Here is a 14,123-nt window from a genome sequence, read left to right as displayed (position 1 = left end):
GATGGCTCCTTTCATAAAATTGCCAAAATGTTCAAGTTTTCTTATAAAATTGTGACTTTTGTTTCACAAAATTGCCAACATTTTAAAATTGCGACTGTTATTGAGTAAAATTCCAACTTTTATCATAATTTTGCACAAATGTTCAGTTTTTCTTGTAAAATTTTGACTTGCGTTGAGTAAAATGACGACTTTTATTTTAATACTGCCAAAAGTCCAAGTTTTTCTTGTGAAATTGTGACCTTTTTCTTGTGAAATTTCAACTCATTTTTTACAACAAGCTTTTCTATATGTGCATAGTATGTATATATTATTAATGTCGTAAATACACTTCTTTATATATCTAGAAAGGCTGGTCCTAAAGAGGTAGAACTACAAGAGTGTGTGTGTGTGTGTGTGTGTGTGTGTGTGTGTGTTTTCTTGTATTGCTACCCTTCTTGAGACATGACGAAGGAAAAGTATCTTCCATATGAGAAGGTGTGAACAAGTCATGACATAAATCAATAACATTGCATCTAATAGACAATGTCTCATTTGCACCCCTGCTGGCTTTTAAAAGTGCCCCCCCTCTGTTCAACATATGAAATAACAAGTGTGTGTAAAAAAATTGAAATGCCTCTCCTTTGGCCAAAATTAATTTAACAAAAATTAAATAAATCTGTATATAGAGACATACTGTAATAACGAAGTAAATAATGAAGATTAAACAAAAACAATTACAAGCACATAATTAACTAAAAGCAGTCTTTTTCTCACAATGTGTCGACTTTTTTCTTATAAAATTGGGAACAATTTGTCATTATTTCTGTTTATGTAATATTGCAAGATTTTCTCGTAAAATTATTACTTTTTAATGCAAAACGGTGACATTTGTCATAAAAAAATTCAGATTATTATTGTAATATTGCCAACATTTTAAAGTTTTCTTATAAAATTGTGACTTTTGTCGAGTAAAATGACGACTCTTTCCATAAAGTTGCCAACATTTTAAGCTTTTATTGTAAAATTGCGACTGTCATTGAGTAAAATTCCAACTTTTATCATGATATTGCACAAATGTTCAGTTTTTCTTGTAGGATTTTGACTTGTGTTGAGTAAAATTACAACTTTTATTGTAATCCTGCCAAAAGTCTAAGTTTTTCTTGTGAAATTGTGACCTTTTTCTTGTGAAATTCCAACTCATTTTTTACAACAAGCTTTTTTTTTATATTTGCATAGTATGTATATATTTTTAATGTTGTAAATACACTTCTTTATATATCTAGAAAGGCTGGTCCTAAAAAGAGGTAGGCATTTTTCTCAGGTCTCAAGAAGGTAAAAATACAAGAACGTGTGTGTGTGTGTGTGTGTTTTCTGGCATTGCTTACTTAATGGGGACATCGCTCTGTTTACACAGTCACCTTTAGGGGATCCTCTGACGTTTTTTTATGCCTCCACAACCTGTAGAAAGGGCGGTCCCCACAAGTTCTGAACAAAAACTTGGTCCCCATTCCAAATGATAACCTGTATGTGTGTGTGTGTCTGTCTCATATGTGTTGTGTCTCTCTCTGCGACTCACACACTTGTTCCTCGCCCCCTTCTAAGCTAAGATAATCCTAAGACTTCATGAGTCCGGCGCCGTCCTCACGTCCCCAGCCCGCCTGCCATCTGACGAGCAGCCACCGGGACTTCTTCCGGAAGCGCTCTGGGTCTTTTATTTTGAAGTCGCTAGGACAAAACGGCTCAAACTGGGAGAATTGTGCATCAAGCGTGATCCGACCGAGTGCCGGCTGCTAAAGAGAAGAAGTCACCTGTCGCGTCACATGACACCTGTCACGTCACATGACACGCCGGCAGATAACACCCAGCAAAGGAACGCATGGATCGGTCTGGCCGGTACACTCTGCATTGATTAGGTCTCCCCGCGGGCCGCAGATCCATAAGAATATGGAGGAAACATGTTTTAATCGACCGCACACACTCACACACACACACACACACACACACACACACACACACACATCAGCTGTTTGCACGTGCAGACTTGGGGGATATGTTTTCAGGGTACCGGTACCAAAATGTATTTCAGTACTTTTCTAAATAAAGGTGACCACAAAAAAATGTCATTATTGGCTTTATTTTGACAAAAAAATGTTAGTGTACATGAAACATATGTTTATTATTGTCATTTAGTCCTTAAATGAAATAGACAACTTGTCTTTTAGTAGTAAGTAAACAAACAAAGACTCCTAATTAGTCTATGCAGTAACATATTGTGTCATTTATACACCTAATAGCTAGAACAAATATGCATGTGTCTAAAAAAAGGCTTTTTTTTAAAAAAAAGAAGGGTTTTTAAGCCATTTTTAAAAGCATCCACAGTCTGTGGTACCCTCAGGTGGTCAGGGGGAGCGTTCCACGGACTGGGAGCGGCGGAACAGAAAGCCCGGTCTCCCATTGTAGTAGTAAGTAAACAAACAAAGACTCCTAATTAGTCTATGCAGTAACATATTGTGTCATTTATACACCTACTATTTTGTACACATTATGAGGGACAAACTGTAAAAAATGTATTATTAATCTACTTGTTCATTTACTGTTAATATCTGCTTATTTTCTCTTTTAACATGTTCTATCTACACTTCTGTTAAAATGTAATAATCACTTATTCTTCTCTTCTTTGATACATTACATTAGTTTTGGATGATACCACACATTTAGGTATCGATCCGATACCAAGTAGTTACAGGATCATACATTGGTCATATTCAAAGTCCTCATGTGTCCAGGGACGTATTTACTGACTTTATAAACATAATATGAATTTAAAAGAAAAGAAAGAAGACGTATTCATAGTAGTATCGACTAGATACGCTCTTGTACTTGGTATCATTACAGTTGTTGTTTACATTGAGGAGCACTAGCTATCGGTACCAAAAATCGATTCCTTTCGATACCTTTCGGCATTTTTCTAAACAAAGGGGACCACACAAAAATGTCATCATTGGGTTTACTTTAACAAAAAAATGTTAGTGTACATGAAACATATGTTTATTATTGTCATTTAGTCCTTAAATAAAATAGTCAACTTGTCTTTTAGTAGTAAGTAAACAAACAAAGACTCCTAATTAGTCTATGCAGTAACATATTGTGTCATTTATACACCTAATAGCTAGAACTAGTATGCATATATCTAAAAAAGAAGGTTTTTTTTAGCCTTTTTTAAAAACATCCACAGTCTGTGGTACCCTCAGGTGGCCAGGGAGAGCGTTCCACAGACTGGGAGCAGCGGAACAGAAAGCCCGGTCTCCCATTGTAGTAGTAAGTAAACAAACAAAGACTCCTAATTAGTCTATGCAGTAACATATTGTGTCATTTATACACCTATTATTTTGTACACATTATGAGGGACAAACTGTAAAAAATGATTATTAATCCACTTGTTCATTTACTGTTAATATCTGCTTATTTTCTGTTTTAACATGTTCTATCTACGCTTCTGTTAAAATGTAATAATCACTTATTCTTCTCTTCTTTGATACTTGACATTAGTTTTGGATGATACCACACATTTAGGTATCGATCCGATACCAAGTAGTTACAGGATCATACAATAAAATATAATACCTATAAAAACCAATACTGATGAAGAAATATTGATGTAAAGGGTAGGTGTCGCGCTATTTTCTGTTTTAACATGTTCTATCTATACTTCTGTTAAAATGTAATAATCACTTATTCTTCTCTTCTTTGATACTTGACATTAGTTTTGGATGATACCACACATTTAGGTATCGATCCGATACCAAGTAGTTACAGGATCATACATTGGTCATATTCAAAGTCCTCATGTGTCCAGACTTTATAAAAGAATAATATGAATTTAAAAGAAAAGAAAAAAGACGTATTCATAGTAGTATCGACTAGATACGCTCTTGTACTTGGTATCATTACAGTTGTTGTTTACATTGAGGAGCACTAGCTACCGGTACCAAAAATCGATTCCTTTCGATACCTTTCGGCATTTTTCTAAATGAAGGGGACCACACAAAAATGTCATCATTGGGTTTACTTTAACAAAAAAATGTTAGTGTACATGAAACATATGTTTATTATTGTCATTTAGTCCTTAAATGAAATAGACAACTTTTCTTTTAGTAGTAAGTAAACAAACAAAGACTCCTAATTAGTCTATGCAGGAACATATTGTGCCATTTATACACCTATTATTTTGTACACATTATGAGGGACAATGACCCAAAACACACCTTAAAAGTGGTAAAGGAATGGCTAAATCGGGCTAGAATGAAGGTTTTAGAATGGCCTTCCCAAAGTCCCGACTTAAACGTGTGGACAATGCTGAAGAAACAAGTCCAAGACAGAAAAGCAACACATTTAGCTGAACTGCACCAATTTAGTCAAGAGGAGTGGTCAAACATTCAAGCAGAAGCTTGAATTTATAGTATACCAAAATTCCAACATATATATTATATTTTGGTATCGGTACCAAAATGTATTTCGATACTTTTGTAAATAAAGGGGACCACAAAAAAATGTCATTATTGGCTTTATTTTGACAAAAAAATGTTAGTGTACATGAAACATATGTTTATTATTGTCATTTAGTCCTGAAATAAAATAGTGAACATACTAGACAACTTGTCTTTTAGTAGTAAGTAAACAAACAAAGACTCCTAATTAGTCTATGCAGTAACATATTGTGTCATTTATACACCTAATAGCTAGACCTAATATGCATGTGTCTAAAAAAAGGCTTTTTTTTAAAAAAAAGAAGGGTTTTTAAGCCATTTTTAAAAGCATCCACAGTCTGTGGTACCCTCAGGTGGTCAGGGAGAGCGTTCCACAGACTGGGAGCGGCGGAACAGAAAGCCCGGTCTCCCATTGTCGTAGTAAGTAAACAAACAAAGACTCCTAATTAGTCTATGCAGTAACATATTGTGTCATTTATACACCTATTATTTTGTACACATTATGAGGGACAAACTGTAAAAAATGATTATTAATCTACTTGTTCATTTACTGTTAATATCTGCTTATTTTCTCTTTCAACATGTTCTATCTACACTTCTGTTAAAATGTAATAATCACTTATTCTTCTCTTCTTTGATACTTTACATTAGTTTTGGATGATACCACACATTTAGGTATCGATCTGATACCAAGTAGTTACAGGATCATACAATAAAATATAATACCTATAAAAACCAATACTGATGAATAAATATTGATGTAAAGGGTAGGTGTCGCGCTATTTTCTGTTTTAACATGTTCTATCTACACTTCTGTTAAAATGTAATAATCACTTATTCTTCTCTTCTTTGATACTTGACATTAGTTTTGGATGATACCACACATTTGGGTATCGATCCGATACCAAGTAGTTACAGGATCATACATTGGTCATATTCAAAGTCCTCATGTGTCCAGGGACGTATTTACTGACTTTGTAAACATAATATGAACTAAACAAATAAAATCATAGCATTGGCGTTGTTAGGCCTATTTTAGGGGGGCTCAAGCCTGGTCTTCCGAGGAGCAGTTTTTTCTGCGTTTTATTCAAAAAATGGCCTGCCTTTTTGGTGTTAGGTTTTTTTATTAGATCGCAATTTTTGCCAGTCCTGATGTGTGTGTTCAGTTTGGTGAGTTTTGAAGCATGTTAAGAGGGTGAAAATACAGCTCAAAGAGGCAAAAGTTACTGTTTTTAGTACTTTTTCTGTCTTGAAGGGGGAATTGCCAACTTCCTGTTGATTTTTGCCCGAGGAAATTAATTAATGAAAAGTAGGTCTAAGTAAGACCTACATAGAGGTTTTTTGTTTCATGTCTCTACAACATTCGTACTGGGAGTTATAAGCAGTTTTCTTTCTAGGGGGCGCTAGAGCGCAATTTTGAGTTTTGGGGTTTGGTTTTTTGATACAAAGTTTTGCCGTATATTACTGATGTGTGTGTAAAATTTGGTGAGTTTTGAAGCATGCTAAGGGGGTCAAATTACAGCGCAAAGTTGCGGAAGAATAATAATAATTAAAGCTGCAAGCAGCGTTGGTCGGGCCCGCGTATTTGGCAGGTGCTAGTCCTAAGTGTCCCAATACTTTTGTCCAGTTTTAGTCCCAAGTGTCCCAATACTTTTGGCAAGTTGTAGTCCTAAGTGTCCCAATACTTTTGTCAAGTTGTAGTCCCAAGTGTCCCAATACTTTTGTTCAGTTTTCGGGCTAAGTGTCCCAATACTTTTGTCCAGTGGTAGTCCTAAGTGTCCCAATACTTTTGTCTACTTTTAGTCCGAAGTGTCCCAATACTTTTGTCTAGTGTACCTACCTTGTCTGCATTGTGTGGGCATGCTGGTGCTTCCTGCTTTTAAGCAGCCTTCTTGAGAAAACAGCAGCGCAGCAGCATCAGCACAGCGGTTCTTTGAAGGGTCATAAAATCAAAACCGGAGCAGTTATTAAAACTCTTTCAATAAATTTTAATCAGAAGGGTTCAATCTCTCTCCTGTGTTATTTTGAAGCTGAAACGACAAACGCGCTCAGAGGAGATAATGTTTGAAGAGAAGTGACCGGTTTATAAAAAAATTTTGTTTTGAAGGGGAAATTGAAAACTTCCTGTTGATTTTTGCTGGGGGTTGTCAATATATGAAATGTAGGTCTAAGTGAGACCTACATAGAGGTTTTTGTTTTATGTCTCTCCGACCTTCCCAGTGGGAGTTACAGGCAGTTTTGTCATTTTTTTTCTTCCGAGGAGCAGTTTTTTCTGCGTTTTATTCAAAAATTGCGCTAGTTGAGATTTGGTGTTAGGTTTTTTTATTAGATCGCAATTTTTGCCAGACCTGATGTGTGTGTTCAGTTTGGTGAGTTTTGAAGCATGTTAAGAGGGTGGAAAATACAGCTCAAAGAGGCAAAAGTTACTGTTTTTAGTACTTTTTTGTCTTGAAGGGGGAATTGCCAACTTCCTGTTGATTTTAAAATTAATTAATGAAAAGTAGGTCTAAGTAAGACCTACATAGAGGTTTTTTGTTTCATGTCTCTACAACATTCGTACTGGGAGTTATAAGCAGTTTTCTTTCTAGGGGGCGCTAGAGCGCAATTTTGAGTTTTGGGGTTTGGTTTTTTGATAAAAAGTTTTGCCGTATATTACTGATGTGTGTGTGTAAAATTTGGTGAGTTTTGAAGCATGCTAAGGGGGTCAAATTACAGCGCAAAGTTGCGGAAGAATAATAATAATTAAAGCTGCAAGCAGCGTTGGTCGGGCCCGCGTATTTGGCAGGTGCTAGTCCTAAGTGTCCCAATACTTTTGTCTACTTTTAGTCTGAAGTGTCCCAAGACTTTTGTCTAGTGTACCTACCTTGTCTGCATTGTGTGGGCACGTTGGTGCTTCCTGCTTTTAAGCAGCCATCTTAAAAAAACAGCAGCGCAGCGGTTCTTTGAAGGCTCATAAAATCAAAACCGGAGCAGTTAGAAAAAATATTTCGATAACTTTTATTTGGAAGGGTTCAATCTCTCTCCTGTGTTAGTTTGAAGCTGAAACGACAAACGCGCTCAGAGGAGATAATGTTTGAAGAGAAGTGACCGGTTTATAAAAAAAATTTGTTTTGAAGGGGAAATTGAAAACTTCCTGTTGATTTTTGCTGGGGGTTGTCGATATATGAAATGTAGGTCTAAGTGAGACCTACATAGACGTTTTTGTTTTATGTCTCTCCGACCTTCCCAGTGGGAGTTACAGGCAGTTTTGTCATTTTCTTCTTCTGAGGAGCAGTTTTTTCTGCATTTTATTCAAAAATTGCGCTAGAGCGCAATTTTTGAGATTTGGTGTTAGGTTTTTTTATTAGATCGCAATTTTTGCCAGTCCTGATGTGTGTGTTCAGTTTGGTGAGTTTTGAAGCATGTTAAGAGGGTGGAAAATACAGCTCAAAGAGGCAAAAGTTATTGTTTTTAGTACTTTTTTTGTCTTGAAGGGGGAATTGCCAACTTCCTGTTGATGTTTGCCCGAGGAAATTAATTAATGAAAAGTAGGTCTAAGTAAGACCTACATAGAGGTTTTTTGTTTCATGTCTCTACAACATTCGTACTGGGAGTTATAAGCAGTTTTCTTTCTAGGGGGCGCTAGAGCGCAATTTTGAGTTTTGGGGTTTGGTTTTTTGAGAAAAAGTTTTGCCGTATATTACTGATGTGTGTGTGTAAAATTTGGTGAGTTTTGAAGCATGCTAAGGGGGTCAAATTACAGCGCAAAGTTGCGGAAGAATAATAATAATTAAAGCTGCAAGCAGCGTTGTACGGGCCCGCGTATTTGGCAGGTGCTAGTCCTAAGTGTCCCAATACTTTTGTATACTTTTATTCTGAAGTGTCCCAAGACTTTTGTCTAGTGTACCTACCTTGTCTGCATTGTGTGGGCACGTTGGTGCTTCGTGCTTTTAAGCAGCCATCTTAAAAAAACAGCAGTGCAGCAGCATCAGCGCAGCGGTTCTTTGAAGGGTCATAAAATCAAAACCGGAGCAGTTATTAAAACTCTTTCAAAAATTTTAATCAGAAGGGTTCAATCTCTCTCCTGTGTTATTTTGAAGCTGATACGACAAACGCGCTCAGAGGAGATAATGTTTGAAGAGAAGTGACCGGTTTATAAAAAAAAAATTGTTTTGAAGGGGAAATTGCAAACTTCTTGTTGATTTTTGCTGGAGGTTGTCAATATATGAAATGTAGGTCTAAATGAGACCTACATAGAGGTTTTTGTTTTATGTCTCTCCGACCTTCCCAGTGGGAGTTACAGGCAGTTTTGTCATTTTTTTCCTTCCGAGGAGCAGTTTTTTCTGCGTTTTATTCAAAAATTGCGCTAGTTGAGATTTGGTGTTAGGTTTTTTTATTACATCGCAATTTTTGCCAGTCCTGATGTGTGTGTTCAGTTTGGTGAGTTTCGAAGCATGTTAAGAGGGTGAAAATACAGCTCAAAGAGGCAAAAGTTACTGTTTTTAGTACTTTTTTGTCTTGAAGGGGGAATTGCCAACTTCCTGTTGATGTTTGCCCGAGGAAATTAATTAATGAAAAGTAGGTCTAAGTAAGACCTACATAGAGGTTTTTTGTTTCATGTCTCTACAACATTCGTACTGGGAGTTATAAGCAGTTTTCTTTCTAGGGGGCGCTAGAGCGCAATTTTGAGTTTTGGGGTTTGGTTTTTTGATAAAAAGTTTTGCCGTATATTACTGATGTGTGTGTAAAATTTGGTGAGTTTTGAAGCATGCTAAGGGGGTCAAATTACAGCGCAAAGTTGCGGAAGAATAATAATAATTAAAGCTGCAAGCAGCGTTGTACGGGCCCGCGTATTTGGCAGGTGCTAGTCCTAAGTGTCCCAATACTTTTGTATACTTTTATTCTGAAGTGTCCCAAGACTTTTGTCTAGTGTACCTACCTTGTCTGCATTGTGTGGGCACGTTGGTGCTTCCTGCTTTTAAGCAGCCATCTTAAAAAAACAGCAGCGCGGCGGTTCTTTGAAGGCTCATAAAATCAAAACCGGAGCAGTTAGAAAAATTATTTCGATAACTTTTATTTGGAAGGGTTCAATCTCTCTCCTACGACAAACGCGCTCAGAGGAGATAATTGTTTGAAGAGAAGTGACCGGTTTATAAAAAAAAATTGTTTTGAAGGGGAAATTGCAAACTTCCTGTTGATTTTTGCTGGGGGTTGTCAATTTATGAAATGTAGGTCTAAATAAGACCTACATTGAGGTTTTTGTTTCATGTATTTCCGACCTTCCCAGTGGGAGTTACAGGCAGTTTTGTCATTTTTTTTCTTCCGAGGAGCAGTTTTTTCTGCGTTTTATTCAAAAATTGCGCTAGAGCGCAATTTTGAGATTTGGTGTTAGGTTTTTTTATTAGATCGCAATTTTTGCCAGTCCTGATGTGTGTGTTCAGTTTGGTGAGTTTTGAAGCATGTTAAGAGGGTGGAAAATACAGCTCAAAGAGGCAAAAGTTACTGTTTTTAGTACTTTTTTGTCTTGAAGGGGGAATTGCCAACTTCCTGTTGATGTTTGCCCGAGGAAATTAATTAATGAAAAGTAGGTCTAAGTAAGACCTACATAGAGGTTTTTTGTTTCATGTCTCTACAACATTCGTACTGGGAGTTATAAGCAGTTTTCTTTCTAGGGGGCGCTAGAGCGCAATTTTGAGTTTTGGGGTTTGGTTTTTTGATAAATAGTTTTGCCGTATATTACTGATGTGTGTGTAAAATTTGGTGAGTTTTGAAGCATGCTAAGGGGGTCAAATTTAAGCGCAAAGTTGCGGAAGAATAATAATAATTAAAGCTGCAAGCAGCGTTGGTCGGGCCCGCGTATTTGGCAGGTGCTAGTCCTAAGTGTCCTAATACTTTTGTATACTTTTATTCTGAAGTGTCCCAAGACTTTTGTCTAGTGTACCTACCTTGTCTGCAATGTGTGGGCACGTTGGTGCTTCCTGCTTTTAAGCAGCCATCTTAAAAAAACAGCAGCGCAGCAGCATCAGCGCAGCGGTTCTTTGAAGGCTCATAAAATCAAAACCGGAGCAGTTATTAAAACTCTTTCAATAACTTTTAATCAGAAGGGTTCAATCTCTCTCCTGTGTTATTTTGAAGCTGATACGACAAACGCGCTCAGAGGAGATAATGTTTGAAGAGAAGTGACCGGTTTATAAAAAAAAAATTGTTTTGAAGGGGAAATTGCAAACTTCCTGTTGATTTTTGCTGGGGGTTGTCAATATATGAAATGTAGGTCTAAGTGAGACCTACATAGAGGTTTTTGTTTTATGTCTCCCCAACCTTCCCAGTGGGAGTTACAGGCAGTTTTGTCATTTTTTTTCCTTCCGAGGAGCAGTTTTTTCTGCGTTTTATTCAAAAATTGCGCTAGTTGAGATTTGGTGTTAGGTTTTTTTATTAGATCGCAATTTTTGCCAGTCCTGATGTGTGTGTTCAGTTTGGTGAGTTTTGAAGCATGTTAAGAGGGTGGAAAATACAGCTCAAAGAGGCAAAAGTTACTGTTTTTAGTACTTTTTTGTCTTGAAGGGGGAATTGCCAACTTCCTGTTGATTTTAAAATTAATTAATGAAAAGTAGGTCTAAGTAAGACCTACATAGAGGTTTTTTGTTTCATGTCTCTACAACATTCGTACTGGGAGTTATAAGCAGTTTTCTTTCTAGGGGGCGCTAGAGCGCAATTTTGAGTTTTGGGGTTTGGTTTTTTGATCAAAAGTTTTGCCGTATATTACTGATGTGTGTGTGTAAAATTTGGTGAGTTTTGAAGCATGCTAAGGGGGTCAAATTACAGCGCAAAGTTGCGGAAGAATAATAATAATAAAACCTTACAAATTCAATAGGTCCTTATGTCCCATTGCATAAGGACTCCCTTTGGGAGTCCTTATACAATGGGCCATGCGGGCCCTAATGAATCATTTCTAAGTCTTTGTTAGCCGTTTGTGAAGTTTTGTACTCGTGCGTTACGTTCGCTCGCACCCTGTGCATCTCCTGGGGGCTAAGCCCCCCTCCCTGTCCTTAAAAGCTAGTCACGCCCCTGAATCATAATAGTATCGACTAGATTCACTCTTGTACTTGGTATCATTACAGTGGATGTCAGGTGTAGATCCACCCATGGCGTTTGTTTACATTGTGACGCCGGTGAGCTATTGTATCCTCCTGATTATGATTCATTAGTACTGCGGTACTATACTAGTACTTGTTTATGATTCGTTCACATGTCATTAAAAGTTTGTGTACTTCCTGTGTGACCATGGTCCAAAAAGTTACGTGGACCCCGACTTAAACAAGTTGAAAAACTTATTGTGGTGTTGCCATTTAGTGGTCAATTGTACGGACTATGTACTGTACTGTGCAATCTACTAATAAAAGTTTCAATCAGTCAATCAAGCAACAATAGATGCAGAGGGGAAGAAATTAAAATTGTTTTTCCGTCTTTAGGCCGCCACGTAAGACCCCGAGCATCGCGTCCCAGGACGCACGGGACAAGGCTTACCCACCAGCAGGCGCCAAGGATGACCCCCGCTACTCCGGCGCCCATAACGGCTACCTGGGAACGTCCAACTACAACGTCCGAGTCGTCCTGGAGACGCAGGAGCTGCTGAGACAGGAGCAGAGGCGCAGAGATCAGGAGGTCCCCAAGGGACAGGAACCGTCTAACAGAAACCACAATCAGGAGCCTCCGAAATCCAAGGGTCCCTACAGACAGGATGTGCCCCCGTCCCCGGGTCAGCTGGCCAAGCTCGGCCGGCTTCACCAGGGCTCTGAGAAAGGCAGGCCGTTTTATCCCTAACAGGTACAAAAAGAGACTTCCTTCAAAAAGTGAGCAGAGAGTCCAAATGCTGTCGTACTTTCAAGTATTTAATTCCCTTCATGACATGAACATTAATCTTTGTTATGGTGTATGTAAAATAATGTTTTTATTTCTCATATGTATATAAGTGCCTTACCAGTTTCTACCTTTGGACTTTGTCTCGATCAATCGGGGGCTTGTCCGGGGGTCTCCCAACAGCCCTCGCAGAGAAGTCACGGAAAATTCCAATATCCGTTCATCGGCTTTTAGGTTCCTCTTCTCTCCTTCATCCGACCGGCTCAGGTGGGAGTTTTTAATTGATGGACCTCGTTAGAAATAAACGCCGCATTTGTTTTGTTGTGGTGTGCGGCACAAAGCCAGAAACGGCAGCCTCGTCGGCAAGGGTCCGGGCTTTGTTCGGAATGACCGGGACGTAAGTGAAGCCTGCCGGTGGTGTCGGTGCGGTTCCTTGCGGAATCTTTTATTAAAGTTGGGCGGGCAAGGGGGGGGGGTCAGTCTCTTTTATCAGCTGGATACAATTTGACTGATTGGTTCTTTTATTCCGTGATTGCGTCCTTTGACGGAGAACGGTTCGGTTGTATTCCTAATCAATGTTTGGTGGGGGTGTGTGTGTGTGAGAGTGTGTGTTCTTGCACTTTTTGTAAATCAAGGCCTATTTTAAAACCAATGATTAATCATTTTGGGGGCATGTGTGAAAATGTCTTGCTTTTTATGTTGTTCGGTGTGTAAAAATTAAGCCTTTAACTTTGACATCACTTCAAAAATGGACCGTATTTTCCGCACCATAAGCCGCCCTGGGTTATAAGCCGCGCCTTCAATGAACGGCATATTTCAAAACTTTGTCCACCTATAAGCCGGGGCGTGTTATAAGCCGCATCTAACTGCGCTAAAGGAATATCAAAAAAACAGTCAGATAGGTCAGTCAAACTTTAATAATATATTAAAAACCAGCGTGATGTGGGCGCGCATGGAGTCGTATATCAACATGGACGGAGCTGCGTGAAAAAAGCCACCCGGCCTCTTCGCGTAAACTTCCCTTAACCACTCGCTCATCTTTTCTTCATCCATCCATCCCTTCGAGTTAGCTTTTATGATGACGCCGGCTGGAAAGGTCTCTTTTGGCAAGGTCTTCCTTTGGAATATCACCATGGGTGGAAGTTTCTGGCCAATAGCATGGCAAGCTAGAACCACAGTGAAGGATGACTTCTCATTCCCTGTGGTGCGAATATTCACCGTACGTGCTCCCGTTGTATCCACAGTGCGGTTCACAGGAATATCAAAAGTCAGTGGAACCTCGTCCATGTTGATAATGTTCTCTGGCCGGATCTTTTTTTTCAGCTATCTTGTTTTTACAATATGCACGGAAAGTAGCCAGCTTTTCTTGAAAGTCTTTAGGCAGTTGCTGCGAAATAGTAGTCCGTGTGCGGACGGAGAGATTGCGTCTTTTCATGAACCGGATCCCTGACGCTTAGTAGGAGCCATTTTGTGTTCTTTACAGATGTAAACACACAAAGGAAATGAAACGTAATATCCGCGCGCTTCTTCTTCTTCTTCTACGCGGGCGGGTGGTTGCTTACAGTAGAAGAAGAAGCACTTCCTCTTCTATGGGGGCGGGTGCTTACCTTGGCGGTTGCTTGCGTAGAAGAAGAAGCACTTCCTCTTCTACGGGGAAAAAAGATGGCGGCTGTTTACCGTAGTTGCGAGACCGAAACTTTATGAAAATGAATCTTAATATTAATCCATATATAAAGCGCACTGGATTATAAGCCGCACTGTCAGCTTTTGAGTAAATTTGTGGTTTTTAGGTGCGGCTAATAGTGCGGAAAATACGGTACC

At 38.6% G+C, this 14,123-nt stretch overlaps 1 protein-coding gene across 1 annotated transcript in view; it reads left to right on the top strand.

The window, feature by feature from the left end:
- The window catches only part of LOC133609344 (partitioning defective 3 homolog), a 963,929-nt gene extending 951,113 nt beyond the window's left edge, over positions 1–12,816 (top strand). The window contains exon 24 of the mRNA XM_061964873.2: positions 11,915–12,816. Coding sequence (XP_061820857.1) covers positions 11,915–12,266 — 352 coding nt within the window. The 3' untranslated portion in view covers positions 12,267–12,816. The remainder of the gene's footprint in view (positions 1–11,914) is intronic.
- Positions 12,817–14,123: the final 1,307 nt, after the last annotated feature.

The sequence above is a fragment of the Nerophis lumbriciformis genome, linkage group LG07, assembly GCF_033978685.3.
Source record: "Nerophis lumbriciformis linkage group LG07, RoL_Nlum_v2.1, whole genome shotgun sequence".
In the NCBI taxonomy this organism is placed as follows: Eukaryota; Metazoa; Chordata; class Actinopteri; order Syngnathiformes; family Syngnathidae; genus Nerophis; species Nerophis lumbriciformis.
Note: the sequence above shows the minus strand (reverse complement) of the source record. Positions and strands in the feature narration are given on the sequence as shown.